The sequence below is a fragment of the Copidosoma floridanum genome, unplaced genomic scaffold, assembly GCF_036245765.1.
Source record: "Copidosoma floridanum isolate Cflo_tuat_1 unplaced genomic scaffold, Cflo_Japanese_pri ptg000004l, whole genome shotgun sequence".
NCBI classification, from domain to species: Eukaryota; Metazoa; Arthropoda; class Insecta; order Hymenoptera; family Encyrtidae; genus Copidosoma; species Copidosoma floridanum.
The window spans coordinates 19546424-19568760 of NW_028321881.1; the positions used below are offsets into that span (position 1 = coordinate 19546424).

The 22337-nt window shown below is 30.8% G+C and overlaps 1 protein-coding gene across 1 annotated transcript in view; it reads right to left on the reverse strand.

Annotated features, from left to right (window-relative positions):
- Positions 1-285: 285 nt before the first annotated feature.
- Positions 286-22337, reverse strand: part of LOC106638913 (armadillo repeat-containing protein 8) — a 447393-nt gene continuing 425341 nt past the window's right edge. Inside the window, exon 8 of the mRNA XM_089597970.1 lies at positions 286-641. Coding sequence (XP_089454096.1) covers positions 605-641 — 37 coding nt within the window. The 3' untranslated portion in view covers positions 286-604. The remainder of the gene's footprint in view (positions 642-22337) is intronic.

A 22337-nucleotide genomic window follows, 5' to 3' on the forward strand; every position in this document is an offset into this window, starting at 1 on the left:
GAAGAACTTTGATCTTAAATTAGATACAAACGTTTACCAACTTAGCACTTCAGATGCATTAGTCGTCTGATGCACCCATAGAACAAATGCTTCTCCATTACTGCAAACTCTCATAAACATGCTGTGAACTCCTTAAGATGGTAACCGTGTAGAGTAATGCGATTTATATTTAAAGAAGTTTAAAACAAGTTCATATAACCTATGTAATTATTTTGTTCTATTAAAGTGTTCTCAAAGTCTTACTTGGAAAAAACTTCAACTATTATTTGACAAAAAGTTCCAGTTTCAATATAAAAGACGGCCAGATAGGAAAAAAAAATTTAGGAATAATCATTCAAATAGATTGCATATAATAGAGAACCAAGTTATTGACACTTAACTATATTCGTACAGTATTTTGTAACTCCTCACATTTTAAACTCATGCAAAATTTTTTTTCCAGTAAACTTTTTAAATTGAATCATATGTATTTTTTAAAACCCAAATACGATTTCTGACATAAATTAGTATAAAAAAGAATATACATTCTGGAAACTATCATCCGGGTACATAATTTAGATTCTTCGTAGTTCCGCTTTGAATCTTCAATTTAGTAGCTTCTTACTTATGCATCAAAAAACTGAGCAAGTGCTGTTTTCACCCTGTAATGACAAAAAAGTTTCTTAATATGATTCATTAAATCAAATTTAACATATGTAGATATTTCATTCCACAAAATACTATAATGAAATAATTCAAAATATTTAAGGATCAATCAAACTGAGTAATATTACGCAATATTGCAATTAAAGAATATTCAGAAGATAAGTGGAGAAAATAGTTAAACCTAATTTTTGGAACGCGCAACAGGTTATACTTTAACTTTGCAATATCTTGCAAGTTAAAAAAAGAGTTTTAATTAAAGATTCAAGAATAATAGAGATAGGGAAATTGTTTACTTCTTTAACAAAAAGTTGAATAAAAACATAGAATAAATTTTTTTTTGTTAACTTCTTATTATTTCTGAATGTAACTTAGCGAATATTGTTTATATGTCATCATAAACAAAGTCGTCTAAAAAACTAAGCAGTAAGAGTGGAGGTGACGCACTAGCAGAGTCCAAAGAAGTACGCGATTTTATTACTATAGAAAGTATGCTAATACTTTCTTGTTAAATTATTTTGAAAGAAAAACATTGTTACAATACGTGGAATATGACTATATTAAACTTTTAAAATTCTTAGTGCACTACTTACAACGTCTGTATATTCGAAGATTTCTCTGCAAGATATGAATTTTTAACAACAAAATCATCGTATTTTATGTCTAATTTTGTATCTAAAATGCTTTTTTTATAACTGGAGAAACGATTATTACTATTGCAAAAAAATTAAATAAACTAGTGCAATACTTGACGTCAGCGCCCCAAGTCGCAAAGTACACGTTGTTCTTGGGATTGTAATATAATATATATGACGTAGTGTGTAGAAATGGTGCATAATGTAGGTGTTATTTAGTTAGATAGTACCATTTATAAATAAAAATTGAAAAATTAAAAAAATAGTGATTTTACAATATCAGTCGTTTAGTAAGAAAAAATTTTCATTTTTAGATTTGAATCTTTCCGCCAATAAGCGTCAACTGATGGTCATCATATGGAGTTTTTATGATTCGTTCAAAGGCTCCATCTATTCTTTACCTTAGCTGTTACAGCAATTGGGCCTTGGGCCCAGTCTTTCACCAATCCATGCAAGTAAATGACTTCGTGCTACTGAATGATTTTTTTAATTAAGTGGCTTAAAGCGTTTTATATTTATTTTCTCTTCCATAATTATGCAGTTTTTGTAACAATCATCAGTAGTTAACTTATTTACCTTTACTGTGCATGCTTATACTTTTAGGTTCGTTGTATAGGTACTGAAATATTTAGCGCCAATTGGGTCTTGTCTTATATAGATGAACGTGTCCATCAGGAACGAGTCAACAAAAAACAAAACAATGTGTAGATGCAAAGGCGAAAAAAAGAACAGACTTTCAATTAAGTCAGTGAAACTTTATAACAATAATATAAAAAAAATGTGGTTTAATATTTTACAAGTACGAGCAATTTTCTGAACGAGAGCCAGTAAAAAACTGAGGCCTATCGCGAGCTTGCAGGCCGTTCTGCCGCTTATAGATAACATTTCGTTTCTCAGCAGTGCGTTGTTACGACTCTTGCACATTCATGCAAATACATATACATATATAAATGAATGCTTTAACTCTAAGAACACATTACAAATTCTTTGATGATACTTGAATTAATTAATTGACACAATTTATTGTAGTATGTGTTGTATGTTTGAAGGCAATTTGGTTGGGCAGTGCTTTTTTCATAACTGCCGTAACGGACAAAACTTAAAACTGTAGAAGACAACGTGGAACAATCTCTCGACCTGTCAGCCCCAGACCTACCAACACATGTAGATCTGTGCACGCTAGTGACCTTCATCTCAAGATCAAGCTCCGTGAGGTTCATGAGTACAATGGTGGCTTGACGACTAGACAAGTCAATAAGATACACAATAGGGAGAACTCTGATGCATGTTACGATTTGGTGTGGTAACATGTCGGCTATCAAGTGTACTATAATGGACGGTTGTCACAAACTTAGGAATTTCGACGAGGATTTAGAGGGAATAACGAACAATTTACTAAAAAAAGGAAAATCAGGAGTTAGGGTACAAATGTCAGTAACGCATAGAGACTATATAAAGCAATTTGCGGATCAAGAAAAGGTAAAAGTCCTTTGGATACACACAAAAGAGAAAGTTGCTAATATTATAACTAAATTATTACCATTAGAGGCCCATAGAGCACTCCCGTAACAAAATTTCTGCGCGATATCGTGCAAGATATCCTACACGATATCTTACAAGATATACTACACGAAATCTTATAGGATATCGTGTAAAACTTCTTGTACTATAATCTACAAGATATCCTACACAATATTAAGCAAGATTTTCGGCAACTAAAAAATAAAAAAGTATAAATTATAACCCATGTAATTTTAAATTTTTTCTGCTTAAAAGCTATTAGAAAATCTAATATAAGTAGTAAAAAAAAGCATCTCTTTGCTCTAGTGAGGGGATTAGAATCTGGTCTGGAACACTCGTAGTCGAGTGTCTTACCCACTTGGACAGAGTGGATTAGACACTCGGAAAATAATATACGTCCTTATGAGGTACATATGAAACTTACGTTTATCATCTCATCATTTCGTGAATAATATTTACCACCTTTTAACATCTTATGAATGTACATTTTATATTGTTTCGTGTCTCTTAACACGTTTGTCAAAAATAAATCTAGTGATTGATTTTACAACTACTTTCCGTTCACGGATTTCACTTATACTTTACGTATACTTTTCATTTCAAGGGAAAATTAGTCGATATTTAAAAGTGTAATAAATTTGTTGTGATTGTCACAACAAAGTTGCAGATTACATTTTCCTCTTAAATACTTTAATCTGGGTATCGAATACAAGCAGAAAAGATAATATTTTTAACTTATTTATACAGTCCTTAGATAAATTACATAAATTCTTACAACATAAGTTTAGACATAAAGTAAAGTTTTTTTTAAAACTATTTGATTTAAACAAAAATTAGGAAAATTTTTCCTCAACTAGAACAAGAGACTGTAAAAAATCATTATCTTAAAGACATAATAATATCATCAAATTTTATTTTATATAGTTTTGTTGAATTCATTGAAAATTTGTTCTAAAAATTATTCGATTTACACAAGAAAATTGATATTTTTGAAACTGTTCGCAAAGCCTGTCAAAATTATTTTGTAAGAACATAGAAACTTTATGAAATGTTGTTTTATGTAAAACTCAATTTAAGTAATTTTATTTTTCATACATTTTATCATGATAATTCTGTTTACATGGTTTAGTAAAAATAAATTATTAAAATTGTTAAGAAAGATCATATTCGTTTTGTTGTACATTTTTAATAATAAAGATTAAGTTTGACAGCATAACAAACAGTTTTTTGAATAATTACAAAAGTTTATTTAGTGCTACAGTTTTGGTGCACTACAAAAAGCAAATAATTACAGCTTTAGTACTACAGATTAAATTTCAATACGTTTAAATAATGTGTATCAAACAATAGTGTTAATTTTACCCATAATGTATGATACTATTGACTATAAAAGTTCAATAATCCACCTCAAATAATTAAAAAATGTAAAGAGTATACGGAACTTCTTATGCTAACGCTATACGATCTTAAGCCTAGCACCGTCAGCTAGACCATTGGTTTTAGACCCAGATTTATCGGGCTTTCGACACAGATATTTCCGTAATCTTTTTTTCTAATTACCTGACTTATTCAATTGTTAGTTTCTATTTCTTGGAACATTTTATAAATCTATAATAGACTGAAAATTTTTTGTTTAATGTATGATGGCTTGAAAAGGTGTACATAAGGTCAAAATATTATTTCTCTGCTTTTTCAAGGAAAACTCGTGGATGTGTGATTATTTAAAATAAAACAAAAAAACCACATTCTTTAAGAAGCTAAAAATATATGTGATAAGAAGTTTTGATTTTTATTCTTATTACAAGCAGTATTAACAACATTCTTAGGGCAAAATAGTAATGCGCAAACTATCTTCAATAAATATATTATACATCACACAACTTTTACCGCTTGCTCTTCCTACAAATAAGTATTTACCGTTTCCATTAATGAAATCCATTTATGTGATTATACATATAGGTATATTAAAAGAGAGTAGTAAAGCAGGTACGGGTGGGGTCAATTTTACCGAATATAAATTATTCAGAAGGGTGAGAAAACCGAATAATGTCTACAGGAAAAAAATCAAACTGTAGGGTTTTTTTACCGATGTAAATATGCCGAAGACGAGCAATTGAAATTTTTTGGTTGCCGCCAACATTTCATTCATAAGGTAAGTTTGAACTCTTTCTATTTATAAGACCAACATTTCCAGATATCAGTTAATACAAAAATCTTCATTCCCGATAAAAATTTAGAAAATCCATATCATGAGAAATATATAAATATATTAGAATATAAATGTAACCGAAAACGTGAATATCTAGTGGTAAAAAAGATCCTAAAATAATACCGAAATTTGAAAATACCGAATTTTAGAATAACTGTTGATTAAAAAACATATTTTATAAATTAATTTTTAAGATGACCAGCATTTTTTAAAATACTGAATCTTAGTTTTACCGGATCATAAAATGCCTTATTAATATAACAAGAACCTTAGAGATAAGCGGCTTGAGCTGATTATACTATATTATAATACTGTAATACTGTAAGAAAAACTTATCTAACATTGCAAAATCTGTAATTGGCATTGTGCAGCTACGAGCAGATTATTTCATATTGATTTGGCCTTTAATTTCGATTTTGATTAATAGTACATTACTCACCTATAGGGAGAAAAGAGAATACAAAAAAGTTTTAAATCACATGTTATTTGACACCCAAGGTAAATTCGAGACTTTCCTCTTGTGGGCTCTATATGATTTTTCACCCAATCCTTCACCAAGAGATGGAATTTTATTATTGCAACATGTAGAAAAAGTTTTCTTCTTTGGCACAGTTTAGTGAAAAATTAGTTTGAATTAAACAAATTTTTTTTCAATTTTTCGCATTAACTACAAGTATACAGAATAGCACCCCCTCCCCCTACAACCCCATCCAATAGGAAAAATAGAGTACACCAATAGAAGTGATGAAGGAAGGACAAATAAAGAGAAAGAGGGAGAGAGAGAGAGACAGAGAGAGAGAAAGTTAAACGCTACTTATATCATAAACAATGACAGAATAAAGACTGTTTTTGTGTTGTCTAAAAAATTTACTAGACATTTTTATTATTATTATTATTATTATTATCATTAGCCGTAATAAATTAAAATAATTTCTCGCTCTAAATGGGATTCAAACGAAATAGGATGCGCTACTGTGTGTGATAGGAGTCATGAATTTAAATTTCTGTAAAAATATTGTTTACTACACGATATTTGTTATTTTTATAATTATGTACATAATGTATGCGTCACTGAGAATTGTATTATACTTTTAATTCGAGTCGTAAAATAATTGCTTAACGAAATAATTATAGTGCTTTTGGAAAACAACTCACCTTACAAATCAGTACTTTAAATAATAACAGTTACAAAAATTCGCAGTATTTATTAATTCGTTGTAGTACTTAATCACTTGTTTTCATTATTAAATTTGTCTTGAAGTAGTATTTTCAATAAATTCGTCGAGCACTCGACAAATTAAAAAAAAACAAAAAAAAAAAAAATGCGAGCGTAATGTGGCCACATTTAGTGTACCGGTCTCCAAGCCCGGAAAAACTACAGAGAGAACGTGCATTTTTTCATAATAACCTATTACAGCCATTTAAAGTAGTGTTGTAATATTAAGAAAAAAAAAATTTGCACCGAGTGAGATTAGAACCCGGAGCCGCAAAACTATAATTCTCCCTCCTGCTCTAGCCATCTGAGCTATTTACGCTTAGGGTATGATAAGACTAAAAGTTACATAGGTTTATCGTAAAGTTTCGAAGCTTGAGATTTAATTTAAGCTTTATCGTATAATTGCCGTTAAGCTATGTATTAATGGTGAAAAAATATAAATTAACAAATTAAGATATCAGTACAATGGAGCGTTCGGGTAAAGGTGTTCAGTATATTAGTAAATAATATTAATTAGTACAAAAAATATTTGAGCGTACCTTGTCGTTGTGGTGAATGCCTTCATTTATTATTCAATAATTTCACTTATCATAAAAGTGAAGAACAATTGAGCGCACTGGATTATTGGGATAAAGGCGCTCGTTCATTAATAAAGCATAATAATATGTTAATTGCGTTGAGCTTGTCATTTTTTGAAAAATGAAACAAAAAATTGCTAATAACCTGACAATTATGTTTTTGTTTATTATAGTTGAACGAATGATCAACTGCATTGAAAAAGCTTATCTTTCTTTCAGGGAGGAAAAGCGAGAAAAGTAATACGCGCAGCTCATTTCCGTATTAGCAGTGTACAACTATAGCTACTGATATATAGCCCGTTGTATGCATGTACATATAGGTTTAGCTTCTCCTCCATCTCCATCTCCCTCACCGATGCACACACATTTGGATTCTCATGTCTCCCTCACTGATCTCCCCTTACCTCTCCCCGCGAGCCGAGCCTACAAGCCGCCAGCCAATAGAAAACATGTGCCCGGTTCCTCTGCTGGCTACGATGGATTGGCGCTCAAATCAGTGCCGAAACATCGGCACACTCTTCAACATAGGCACTGGCCATCTCCCGACTTATCTCTGACTCGGTTATGCGGTAGCATTGGCTTATTGGCTTTTGTCTACTTTTGCGTATTTCTCGTAACTAGATAATAGTATTTTACTTTAAAGTAAAGGATTTTACAAAACCGGATTAGTTTTAACACCTACAAAGTGTAAGTGTTAAGTATTAGTTATAACACCTTTGCGTGTTTTGAGTGCTACGCACGATGAATCGAAGCATCGCACCACATGCAGGTGCACCAGGTCATCCAGCTCCTGATCCACCCCAAAGATCTGAGAATGAAGCACCTCGAGATCCACTTCCAAGACCTGCAGATGTGTTGGATGATGGACCGGAACAACCGGCACGTCAGACGCCGGAAACTTCGCCAGTAAGTCAAAGTTTTTTAACAAAGCGGTATATTTTGTTCTACTTTTATATTTTTAACACGTACTATTTTTACAAAATCAGTAGAAAACGTGTGGTTTTACATAAGCCGCGGCTGGTTTTAACAGTGTGGCGAAAAGCAAAATAACTTTGCGTGAGTGTTTAGTGTTACATAATAAAATTTAGTTTTACATAATGTTTAATTTTAAATAAGTCAGTGATATTATAAGTCCGTATCGAGTGAAATGTAAAATTTACTATTATTTTCTATACTAGAGACCTACTCCTAAAAACCGGTAAATACGAGGAGCTTTCAAAAAAATGGCCGCGCAAGTAGTCACGATGCCTGTCATGATGCGGCTTACAGCATTAGTATCTCTAAGAATAATATTTTTTAACAGTCAGTGCAATAGTCAGATTTTATAAAGTGAATAATAAAAACCGATTCAACTTGTTTAAAAAATCATTGGTCAGCTGGCTTTCACATTTTAGTAAGCAGCTGTATAAGTGTTTGTTAAAACGTGGCACGTAGCAAAATTACAGGTGCAGACCTAAAAACCAGAAAATAAAAGTCAGTTTCAAAAATCTGTGCCATGCTAGTAGTCACAACACGGTGAACAGTGCTTATAGCTTACCATACGTAAATTTATACCAGTCAGTGCAATCGTCAAATAGTATTAAATTAATATACAAAAACAATGGGCCTTCAGAGAGCATAAAAAAAAACTTATTTTCAAATTCTAGTGCCAGCGATTAACACAGGTTTTCTTTTTCTGGCTGAATTAAAAAATCTTTTATTCAACATCCAATTTGATTGTTTAATAGATCGAACAGAAACTTACACAAAAACAATCAAAATAAATATCTTTATTATGCACATAGGACATCTTCGTGCCTACCATCAATAAATAATTTTAAAAAATTTTTAATATTCATAAATCCACAAAGATAAGTGTAAGTGCAACTCTGCAATGTACATTGATACATGTATATAAGCAGTTTTGAAATTGTAAATTTAAAACTCGTTTTACAAAAAAAAAATTAACAAATAGAAATTATGCTTTTTTTTGTCTTAGCAATACACATACTTATGTTTAATTAAACTATAGGAAACAATTTAAAAATGGTCATTTTGTTTTATTGTTTACTTATAAAGAAATGGAAAAAAAAATTTGTGCTTATTTTCGATCTCAGCAATAGACACAGGTACATATGCATGATTTTTAAATGCACATTTATTTTCCACGTTACTAAATAAAAAAATATAGCATTAATTTTTTATCTCAGAGATATATACAAAAATATGTATGTGAGTCATTGTAAAAATTTAAGATTTATCTCCACATGAATAACGAAAAAATTGATGCTTATTTACTATCTCAACAATATACATTTATTAATAAATGTTTATAGGTAATGTTATAAAAATCAAATTAATTTTCATTTTACCAAAAAAAATGTATGCTTTTTTTTGTAAGCAATAAACATACATGTAATGTTTTTTAAATTAAAAAAATTATAAAAAAATGTTTATTAAAATAATTTTATTAATTATTTAAATGAACTAATTTTATTAAATAATCATAAAAAGACGACAGAATAAAATTATGAGCTTATTTTCTACCTCTGCAATATACATAGATACATGTATATATGTAATTTTAAAAGCGTGAATTAAATTTCCACTTTTAAAAAAAAAAATATTTCTGCATATTTTCTATCTCAGCAGAATAAAAAGATACATGTATATAAATAACTTAAAAAATGTAAATTAAGTTTTCATGTTACTAGAAAAAAAAAAATTGATGCTTATTTTCGTCTCAGCAATATACGTTGATGGACACATGTACGTATGTAGTTGTCAAAATCATTAATTTATTTTCATGCAACTGAAAAAAAAAATTATGCTTATTTTCTATCTCTGCAATATACATTGATTAATTCATGTACATAGATAAATTAAATAAAATCAAATTACTTTTAATTTTATAAAAAAAAAGAAAAAATGTGTTCTTCATTTACTTAGCAATACACATACATATAATGTTTTTTTAAATTAAAAAATTATAAAAAATTGTTTATTTCAATTTTCATAATGAATAACGAAAAAATGATTAAATACAGTTATGTGCTCATTTTCCACCTCTGCAATATACATCTATTCATGTACATACATAATTTTTGAAATGTTTATTAATTTCTATGTTATTTAAAGACCAAAATCTTATGCTTATTTTCTATTTGGGCAATACGCATAGGCACATGTACGTGTTGTTATAAAAATTTCACTTCTGTTTTTATGTAGCTTAAAAAAAAAAATGTCATATTTTTGTTTAAGAAATACAAATACATATATAAATTTGTTATTCAAAAGACTTTTTAGTGTTTTATTGTTTATTTAAAAAAAAATAAGATGACTAGATATTTATTAAACTTCTTCTCAAACAGCAGTTATGGATGAGTTTGTCATATAATTCGATCCTTCAATTCTATTGCAACTCAAAAGTTGTAATTCTCAGAGTATTGATGGTGTAAAAGTTACTATTGAATAAAAAAAATTCAAACATTCCACTTGTAACAGCAGGTGTGATATCCTACGCAGGTTCTATTCACCGATGAAAGCTATTACTGACAACCGTACAGCACAAGAAAGCACTAAAAAATATAAAATACAGTGATAATCTGAGACTTTGTTATCCACAATTACTAACTTTACAGGTTTAAATTGTTTTGATTAAGTAAGTGTTTGAGTAACAAACAGTACTGACATTTGAAATGAGATTTATTTTTGTTATCAGATCAATTTTAAGTAAGGGGTGTAACTTAGGTTATTCCTATGGTATTTCACGGCGTTTTTTGTACTGTAAACTGGCTGTATCAGTAATTTTATCTCATACAGCATGACAGCTCACGAGGTTTATTTTGTTATCTAATCGTATAGTACAATAGTACAAGTGTTTAAAGATTCAAACGTTGGAGCACAACGAAAATATAAAAAAAAAATTTTTGTTTTTGATGTCAATAACCCAATAAACTAAGGACAAAAGGCGTATAATACCATAGGAAAATAGAATTATCAACGTCTAACCAGTTTAAATACAATTATTAACAATCAGAGTAACATGCGTATGAAACAGACCTTGAGCACTAAACCTTTTCGTAATACATAGTAGAAAATAGCCAAAATTGGTTTTTCTTTACATCCATGGTTGTCAAAAACCAATTTAGTAATTTTTAGAACTAAAAAACATAACCTCAAACAGTAATACTCTCCTAAAATTGAAAAAAGTTGAAAAAAAGACGTTTTTCAGTTACCTACATCCAGTAGGGCCTGCGATTGATGTAAAACATGGATTAGTACGATAAAGACACAAAAATTTACTCTTTAAATTTTTCTTCAAATTAGGAAACCTAACCTCAATTCGCAAAATGTCAGGAAATTCGAAAAAATAGCCTATTTTTTGCCATTTTCGAAATTCATAAGCAATTAGGGGCCCGTACGCAGCCCCAATAAATTTTTCTAGTATCTTTGCAACACAATTCAAACGTACAGTCATTCTTAGCTCTAGGAAACATAACCTCTATTAGTTATGTACTCTCAATGTTAGAAAAAGGCGAAAAAAAGACGTTGTTATGCTACCTACATCTATAACGAGTTGCAATGGATGTAAAACATATAGTAATCATTGAAAATTACTAAAACTAATTTCTCTAATTTTTTTTGAGAATTTGAAAACCTAACCTCCACGCACAAAATGTCAAGAAATTCGAGGAAATATCCTATTTTCCGTCATTTTCGGTAATAATGAGTCATTAGGGGGTTGTACATGTTTCCAATATTTTTTCTAGCGTCTTTCTATGACACTACATACAAAAATTCATTTTTAGCTCTCGGAAACTTAACCTCGATTGGTTGTGTGCTCTCAGTGTTGAAGAACAATTTTAAAAAAACGTTTTTATGCTACCTACGTCCATTAGAGGCAGCAATTAATGTAACAGATTTAGTAATAAATAAAAGGCACTAAAACTAATTTACCTGATTTTTTTCCAGAATTTGGAAACCTAATCTCACCCCGCGATATGTCAAGAAATTCGGGTAAATAGCCTATTTTCCGCCATTTTTAGTAATAATGAGTCTAGGGGGTCGTACATGTTAGTAATGATTTTTTCTAGTATCTTTGTATCACACTTAAAACATAGTCATTTTTAGCTCTCGGAAGCATAACCTCGATTGGTTACGTGCTCTCAATGTTAAAAAATTAAAAAAAGACGTTTTTATGCTTCCTACATCGATGAGGGGCTGCAACGTATGTTAAACATATATTAATAATGAAAAGGCACCAGAACTAATTTTCCTGATTTTTTTTTAGAGTTAGGGAACCTAACCTTACTCTGCAAAACGTAAAAAAATTTAAAAAAATAGCACTAGTGTTACTATTATGGTATGTTCAACAGGTACAGTTATACAGTAAATGCGATCAGAGAGCCAGTTATGTTTACACCACTCTTCTGGTCACTCATATAAACATACAACATCTTATGTTACTTATATTCTTATATTTATAAACTTTATTATTTGATAAAACGAATATTAAATTTTCACTCTTACACATCTTAGTCTACAATAATATTTTATAGCAGTAATCATACGTAACAGTAATAAGTTCTATACTTATAATTTTCTGGAATGAAATATTTATAAAATTTTATTGAAAAACTTTTGTAAATCTTCAAATTTGGAAAAACGAACTAGCTTCACTGTACTGGTAATGCACAATGGATGATACATGTAGTTCAGTAAAACGTTAATAAGTGTTTGGTGTTTCAATTTCGTTACATTTACTTGCATCAATAAATGCGCTCGGTATATTAAGGATCGTTCGCAGCACTGTCCCTCGTCTTACTAAACCAGTTACTAAACCTGCAAATTGAGAAGTTGATATGAGCTGATGATATTTTATAAGCCCTAAGAATCAGACCCAGAGAAGACAATACAATACAATACAAAAACGACACAAAATAAACAATTTTAGAAGTTTTCCCTTACAAACGTATTTTTGCTGACGCGCACCGCTAAGGAAATCTCAAACTTCTGCAGCATGCTGTGATCAACCCAGGTTGCCATAATATACATTTCCTTTCTTCCTCCCAGCTCGGCCGCACCGCTCTCTTCTGAGCCACCGCAGGGGCTGGAGTAGCGCGCGCGTGGTGGTGGGGGGAACTGCTGCTGCTGCTGGCCGTCCACTAATAAACCTAATTCACTATGCACTTCTACAGTGCTGCCCTCATTGTCAAGAATTTCCTGTGTTACATCTTATGAAGCAAAATAGTTGAAGCGGCCGTCGTGGACAAAAGTTCTTTACATTCTCATAAGAATACGTGTTAAAGTGACTAGTAGCACCAAATGACAGGCGCATAGCGAATAGTGCATGTACTTCTTCACGGTTTTACTCAAGACTTCACGCTGGTCAAAATCGAGTTAACAATTGAAGGGCCGGATCGAAGAATGGGATGTGCGCGTGAACTCTCGTGTACTAGCCCCTAAAGTATGCAACCAGATACACTTCCTCACTGATGCCGATTTTTCAACTTTGCATTAAAAAAAAATACATAAAACGACAAATCTCAGAATACTTTCAGCGAGAAAGTTTCTTCTATGTAAAAAACGAATACATTCCCGCAAGCAGATTATTGTTTTTTTTTTTCAATCAAAAGTTATGGCGAGTTGAAAGAAGCTCGATCGAGTTTACACTATACGCTGCACTACTAGCTATATATAGATGCGGAGCAGACGCCGCGCAATGGTATATAGATAATATCCTTTTTAGAGTGTGTTTATATTCTGCAGTAACGTCTTTTTCTTGCTAATCATTGTTACGATTTAACGTATAATAAATTACCGTAAACGTATAATACAGTAGCAGAAAGTAATCGATAGTGTGAAAAAATACACATTGTTCAGTACATCGTAAACAGCTTTTGTAGGTATTAATCTATATGTACTTACTTCGTATGTATTAAAAAATATTAATATCCTAACCTAAGTGTATGATAGGTATGGCTGGACTTGAATCAAAAAAAGGACGGAAGCGGTTAAGAAATGAACACCGTTGGCAATCAAATGTTGCAAAGGCTGCTCGTATCAGTGTAAATAATATTTTCACGTAACTAACGAATTTTAGTATGATTCAGAAAATCTCTGCTTCTGTTTTTTTCGTGATGTTATTCATTTAGTTACTTCGTGATACATACATACTTTTCCATCTCTGTTGATGTTTATTAGCATTTCTTTGAATAAATAGTTTAAAAAAATTTTAATAACATTATATGATGAAATAGGGCAAAGCGTACACATCATCGTCTCAAAAGGCTATACCTGAAAAATGTTACACATCAATGACATTTTGCTGCCATAAGGAATGCTTCAAAATTGTAGAAGTAGCTGATCAGCGAAGGATTCATGATAATTTTTGGGGCTATGGAGATTATCAGTGTCAAAACGTATTGATTCAGTCTATGCTGAGAAAGAAAAATACCACAGTAAGTAGTGGAAATCCTGTTAAAAGCAGCCCACAAAAATGGGAATACATATTTCCTACTGAAGCATCTAACGTAGTCGTGTGTAAAAGATTTTTGTGTAATGTTTTAAACGTTGAAAAAAAAAAAATCGAGGTTGTGCAGTCTAAAATTATACTCCATCAGCCATTTACAGATGGGCGTGGTAAACATGAACATCACGTAGAAAAATTGACTGATGATGTAAAGCGCCTCATTCAGTTACATTGTGAAAGCTTGTCTCATTCGCAGTCTCACTACTGTCGTCAAGATACCAAATTGAATTACTTTCGCGACTCAAGTTTAACTTTACATCGCCTCTACGACTTGTTCTTAGATTATTATCAATCTGTGACGGGAGACTGTTCGATTCCAATTGGCGAATCATGCTACGATAAGTATTTCAATCACAATGTTAATTTTTCTTTTACTTTGCCTCGCACTGACGTGTGTAATACTTGTTACGAAAGCGATAATCTTGGAAAGCAAGGAGACTCTTATGTAAAGCATAAAAATGCAATTAAAAAATACGAAGTTGTAAAAGATCGCATGCTTAAAGAGAAAGATGGAGTGTTGCACGCTGTGTTTGATTTCAGACAAAATTTACCCTTGCCTAAACTTCCAGTGAATTCTCAATTCTATTGCCGCTTACTATGGCTTCAAATTTTCAATGTTCACATTGATTTTTCTCAGTCTAGTTACATGTATTACTTTGTCGAGGGTACATTAAAAAAAGGATCAAACACAGTGTGCAACTTACTTTATCATGCATTGCGAACGGAATTACAAGCGAATGGATATAACAAAGTTTTTTTAAAATCCGATGCTGCTGGTAGTCAGAATAGAAACTATTTAATGGTTTTTTTTTATCGATGCTATCTAAAAAATATCAAGTTTTCATCGAGCATCTTTACCCAGTTCGTGGTCACTCTTATTGCGAATGTGACAGAAACTTTGGAAAATATGGCGAGAAAAAAAAACGGCAGGAGGTGGTTAAAATACCAGAAGACTATATAGAGATGATTAAAAATTCGAGAGTACCTCCGTTTACAATGGTTGACGCTGCTCAGAGCGAAGTGAAAAATTTTGAATCCATTTTGAAAAAAAATAAGCATATTGAGCAAATAAAAATAAGTTCTGTGGTCAAAATTGATTATTTTCCTAATGGTCAAGTAGATTTCTATTACGAGTATGATGGGAAACCCACATCATTTTTTTGTAATTTGGATGTATCTTTTAATGATTTAGAAAACATGCCACCTGCAAATGCTATTGGAATTTCGAAAGCTAAGTTAAAAGATTTACAAGTTTTACAAAAATTTTTGAGTGAAAAGGGACAAGCTTTTTATAATGATTTTTTCAAAAGCACCCTCATACGTGATCCTAACATTGAGAATGTAAACAGTGTAAAAACCGAGAAGAAACCTGTTGATCTGAAAGTGAAGCTGGAAAAAACACAAAATGTTAAAACCGAGAAGAAACCTGTTGATCTGAAAGTGAAGCTGGAAAAAACACAAAATGTTAAAACCGAAAAGAAACCTGTTGATCTGAAAGTGAAGCTGGAAAAAACACAAAATGTTAAAAACGAGAAAAAAACGACAAGACAAGCTCCTAAAAAGACAGTAAAAAAAAAAAAACAAATAAAATAAAAACGTAACAGTGAATAATATGGTTTCGTAAATATTATAATAATGCATTCAATATTTCTTCTCGTCGTGTAAATGTTGAATAAAACTTATTTCTATTCTGTTTTAATTATCTTCGTTACTTTTTTGTAAATTCTTATTTATTTATAAGTTCACTATTACCAAATACATCTTTCAAGCATACTAAACAACAGAAATTTATAAATATATTGATTACATTTAGTATCAATGCATGTATAGTGTGTTTGGTATCTTATTAAATTATGGTAATTAATAATAACGTTATACTTGTCTTATTAATTTATAATATAACATAATACTTATTCACATTAACAAAAGAAGTTGTCGCTACCCAATACATTATCATAATAATTTTTGTTATATTTATCAATTTCATTATTATTGACACTAATGTAATTTCTATTATTATTATACAGCCAGATGGAATAACTACGTACCGACAGAATTAGACGTACAACACTGCGCGGCGTCTGCTCTGCATCTATATATAGCTAGTAGTGCAGCGTATAGTGTAAACTCGATCGAGCTTCTTTCAACTCGCCACAACTTTTGATTGAAAAAAAAAAACAATAATCTGCTTGCGGGAATGTATTCGTTTTTTACATAGAAGAAACTTTCTCGCTGAAAGTATTCTGAGATTTGGCGTTTTATGTATTTTTTTTTAATGCAAAGTTGAAAAATCGGCATCAGTGAGGAAGTGTATCTGGTTGCATACTTTAGGGGCTAGTACACGAGAGTTCACGCGCACATCCCATTCTTCGATCCGGCCCTTCAATTGCTTTTTATGTATTTTTGCTTTTCTTTTGATTGGCGTAAGCCAATTGTCGATCCAAATTATCACTCGCAAGATGTAAACGGTTTTCTGAAAATTTTGCAAAAAAACGCAATGACGCCGGTATCGTACGAGTTATTTTTACTATTTTTCCCGTTGTTAGCAACCTAAAAACATATTTTATCAAGTTATTACATTTATATTATCACTTTAGGCTTAAGGCTACGTCTCCTGGTTTATAAGACTTAGGAAGACGAAGATAGCGGTCACTACCGTTCGTGGTGGCGAAGATTACAGCTATATTCTTTCGGTGCTCCACCATAAGCAAGACAAATTATATAACAGTCATAGTAGTGGGGAGAGAGGAAAAAGTTGAGCACATACTGGATTTGATTTTTTTGTTTTATGACGGGCAGTGCTCACGTTTTATCATTCATGGCCCAAAAAAAAGTTTTAACAGTAAAACAAAAAATCTTCGAGGTACAATTTTTTTCCGTATTTTTCAGGATTTCCTATTAATTGAGGTCAGTTTCAAACGAGGATGTTTTTCTTATTCAATAATAAAATTACTCATATTAATTGGTTTTCACGCCTTTCACGTCACTATAACAGGTTAAACAGTATTTTTCAAGGCTTACGTTCTTTTTGTTTTTACTGTTGTAACACCTTCAGTAATTTTTTGTTTTATGAGACAATAGTTATTAAAAGTGGTCTTTTTTTAATTAAATGTTTAGAATAGTTGATTTAAAAAAAAATCAATACAAATCTGTACAACAATATTTCTGCGCCCAGTCGACACCAATTTAGGTAACAGTTACGTCGGAGAATGCTGAATGTGTATTGGCAGAAACTTGCACTATTTATCAAGTAATTGTTGCTTACGCGTCATGAATAATTATTCACTAGTCATTCAGCACAGAAGGCAAACAGCTTCGTTGTTATAAAATTAATAATTATAATTTAAATTACAAACAAATTCAAATCATAACATTGCTGTTAGCAAAATATACTTATTTCATGAAAAAAATACAGGTTGTTTATTTTACTACGGTACATTTATAATGAATAATTTTGTAATACTTTATTGTAGTATTCTGCTGTTGGATACCATTGTCTCATCGGTATTATTAAACTATAAAGCGTGAAAATCAACTAGATTTAATTATAAAAAAAAAAAAAAATTATTCTAAATTCAGGCTGACCTGAACTAATAGAAAATCTAAATAAAAAAAAAATTTTGTCTCTAAGATACTGTTTTTATACAGTGAAATCTTTTTATTGGACTCAAAAGACAAAATTAAGCTCTGCTCGTAAGCTAAAACAAAAAATCCAATCCAGTTTGTGCTTATTTTTCGAATGAAACACTTGAAATAAATAAATTCGGAAGACAAAAATTGTTGTAACGTATTACTATCAGATGTACTAAATAATATTGCTGTACTTCTAGGCATTATTACTGGTGTGCAGCTTGTTATAATAAATTTTTCATAAACTTCAGTATTTTTCGGTTATTTTTCACATAAAACACTTGAAATTGAGAGTTTCGTTTAAGTTTTATCTTTACTTACAATATTAAACAATAACCGCAGAGTGTCGTCAATGTAAAATGTTTATTCTACTCAACTGCGATATAGTACTATAAATGGGAATTCTTTTTAAAGCTAAGTGAGAACATGTGTGTGTAGTACTACAGCAGTGGTGAACCTGGTGTAGTACAAAATCAGCGGTAATTTATGAAACTGAGTTTATTTTTACTTTAAAGAATCAAACTCAATATCAAGGAAAGTGGCCACTAACCGATAAATAGAGATTGATGGATATAAATTGTTATGAATTATCAAATTATGAGAATTGTTATAAGTATTGGTTTATATAATATAAAGTTATAGATAATGAACCAAATTTTTATAAGCGTTTAATATCAGAAATGGTTTTTATAAAAAAATATAATACAGTTAACAAAGTTACAGATACACAAAGTTTAAGCTCAGTTTTTTAATTTTATATAAACAAATACTTATAACAATTCTCATTATTTGATAATTCATAACAATTTATATCCATCAATCTCTATTTATCGGTTAGTGGCCACTTTCCTTGATATTGAGTTTGATTCTTTAAAGTAAAAATAAACTCAGTTTCATAAATTACCGCTGATTTTGTACTACACCAGGTTCACCACTGCTGTAGTACTACACACACATGTTCTCACTTAGCTTTAAAAAGAATTCCCATATATAGTACTATATCGCAGTTGAGTAGAATAAACATTTTACATTGACGACACTCTGCGATTATTGTTTAATATTGTAAGTAAAGATAAAACTTATATACATCGTTAGTGCGTTTTCTGTTGTGTACATCTTTATATACATATTTATATTACCATTGCTGTATATTAATTTTTAGTGACTTGATAAGGACTGCCTTGGAGTAGTCGAAACGTCGTTTTTCAAATAAAGTCAATTTGAACAGCATAGCCCTTAGTACTTGTCATTATTTATTGATAGAACTTAAGTTCATGTTTGTGGCTATTTAGGGCCATTATTTTTACCAAGACTTGACTCCATTGACAGTTTTACCTTATGAATCTCATTGTTTTTGCTGGGATGATTAAAGCAATTAAAGTTTTAATATGGAATAAAATAGTAGCAATGATGTGGATGTAAATGAGTTATGGTAAAATGAAAAAAATTTATTTCGGAAATGATTCGAGGATTTAAATATTCTGAAATATTAATTTTAGAGACTGGCTGGTAGAAAAAAACCTCGGGAATTTTCAGTAGTTGAGCGTATATTTGGTGGCCGCAAGTTTTAAGTTAATAAGAAGGATGGACCGAACAAGCGGTATTTTATATAGTCAATCATTTGTGACCCATAATTGTATTATACATCTAAAAAACTGAATTATATTACAGGTATTTGAAGTGCTCTACGTACAAGTGCTCTAGCACAGGCCAGTTAAAGAAAATTGAAAATGCGTGGGTATTTAGTCTCAAAAATGATCATTTTCGTCACTGCCTACCAATAAAAAGGCTTGAAGAAGTGGAGATTTTCAAAAGAGAACTACAGATATCTTTGTCTAGTCATTACTATACATTAAGTGAATTGTACAAGTCAATGTCACTAGCGTAAGTCGAGCATACGTAATTACGAAGTATATGCATGAATTATGCATCATTTTTTACTGTCTTGTTTTTTAATCAGCTTAATTTTATACTATTAAGATGACTGTCCCAAACCATTTTATTCTTCTATTCATCATGTGTATAACGTGCAATTTCTTGATTCGTTGAAAAATCTTAAAATCTGATCCCTCTTGTAAATGTCTATAAAAGGCTACTCCAATAGCCAAGGTTAAGTGGGATATTGTGGGTGGTGGGAAATATGAAAATTCATCTTAACTGACAAAAATTTTAGCTATTCGTAGAAACTCTTACAAATTAAAATGAAACATTTTAAATCAGCTACGAAAAAAAAATTGTTTAAAAACCGTTTTCATTTTAGTCATCCACGTGCTGCTGAAATTGCGACTTTTGTACAACTGAAACCCTTGATGAAGATTTGGCGTCAGGCTGCGTTCCCCAGAAGTCCGAAAACGGTGGCAGACTTCTATGGTCAACTAATTGATCCTAATTACGCAAAGGCTCTTGAGGGGATACGAATTAAGTTGCATTGTATTCTACTCACTGATGATTATGGAGACAAACATCTAGTCCTTTTCGATCAAGAACTCGCAAAAGAGTTTACAAAAACCAAGTTTTTATCGTTTGATGGTACATTCGAGACATGCGCTCAATTTCCTAACGAACACAACCTGCAGCTCTTTTCTATTATGGGCATGTACGGAGCACATGTACGTATACGTACGGAAAAGAATATGTATAACTTGTTTTGCGAAATCACGTGTAGGATTATGCAAGTATTTATCACGGTGTAAGGATAGGCAGTACCTTTACTATTTAAAAAAAAATTGACAAGTAGTATGTAAAAATTGAGTTCTTCTCAAAACATTTTATAAATATTTTCTTTGTTAGTCGTGGAAAGCGAGTTATGTGCATTTGCGGTTGCAAATTAATGGACAGGCTAGTAAAGTAAAAGTAATAATAATAAATATAATAGTAATTTAAACCACGATAATAATATTAATAATAGTAATAATGAAAATAATAATAATATACAATTTACCTGCCTATTTGCATGATTCGTTCTTAAAAAGTACGATTGGTTCAAAGTTAAAATATTTCAATTTTGTGATGAACCACCTGAAACGTTGCTTTTCAAAAAGCAGTTAGTAAAACATATAATTATTTGTATTACTAAAAACTATACTTCTACAAGTGATAGTAGATTTTTTAATGAAGCTATTGAAATTGTCAGAGTTGAAAGATTTACGATGAATTTAACTTTTTTAGCCAAGTGTATTCATGTATGTTATCATGACACGGAAGACGGAGAAAGCATACACAGTCGTATTCGATTTTTTAGAAACAATAGTTAACAAAGACGGAGTAGAATTAGTGTACACTGATTTCGAAAGAGCTTTCATGAATGCCGTCCAAAAAAAATTTACGGCTGCAAGACTGATTGGGTGTAACGTCCATATGGACAGAGTAAGTATGAACTTAAATTAGGCAACGATTCGGTCGACATATTTTTATTTAATTTGATCGTGGGTAATGTGATATAACCTATTCCTGCAGAAATCGAATAAATTAACGTACTAAAACTTAAAACCATTGTGTTGCACGAGAAAAAAAATGTGTCCTTTTTTTGCATAATAAAAATGTAATATCGCTGCCAATGTATTGGCACATTGTTTCATCCTCGATATATACTTGAATCCTTCTGATGCTTGCCGGAACGTATTCTTCATTTACTAAAAAACACTCCACTCTGTACCGTAACAATACATTTTTAATGTACACTAAAAGGAATGTTCACATAAAATACTAATTCGCATTCACATCCCATCCTTTCAACAAGCAAATTTTTGTCTACTCCAATAATTAATTAATAACTTTTTAGCAGACCTACGTTTGACTTCACTCTATTTTTTTCTTTCGTTGAATAAACATCTGATTACGTGGATCATTTAACAAAATCAAGAAAAACACTAATAACTTTAAATGTACCTATTCGCTGAATTAAGCAATGGTACCCTTGATCTAAACCCCTTTATTTTTTTTTAATTTTATCGCTCTTCTTTTTTTTGTGTGCCTTAAAGACTTTTTTTTTAATTCTGCAGTACTGCATTTTTAATCAACAATAAATTAAAAAATAATTTTTATTGTTATTCGTAATTTTCATCGTAAACGATCGTAAAATAACTGTACATAGCTTAACAATTTATATTTGAAAAGAAAAACAATTTTTTTAAACTAATAAAAGCACAATCAAAAATAAGGCAATCCATGTTATCTGATTTTTAGTGACAGTTATCGGTACACAAAGACGTGTACAGCTTTTTTGCAGTTAGTTTTGTAATTAACATAAAAATATGTTTACTTAATCTGTCATAGTTGTTTATTTTTATATTACATGACACAGCAGAACTTGTAATTTACTTCTGTTGAAATTTGGGATCGATTGTTTCAGTAGATCATGAATCTTTTGTGAAAGTATAAACAAACAGTTTAT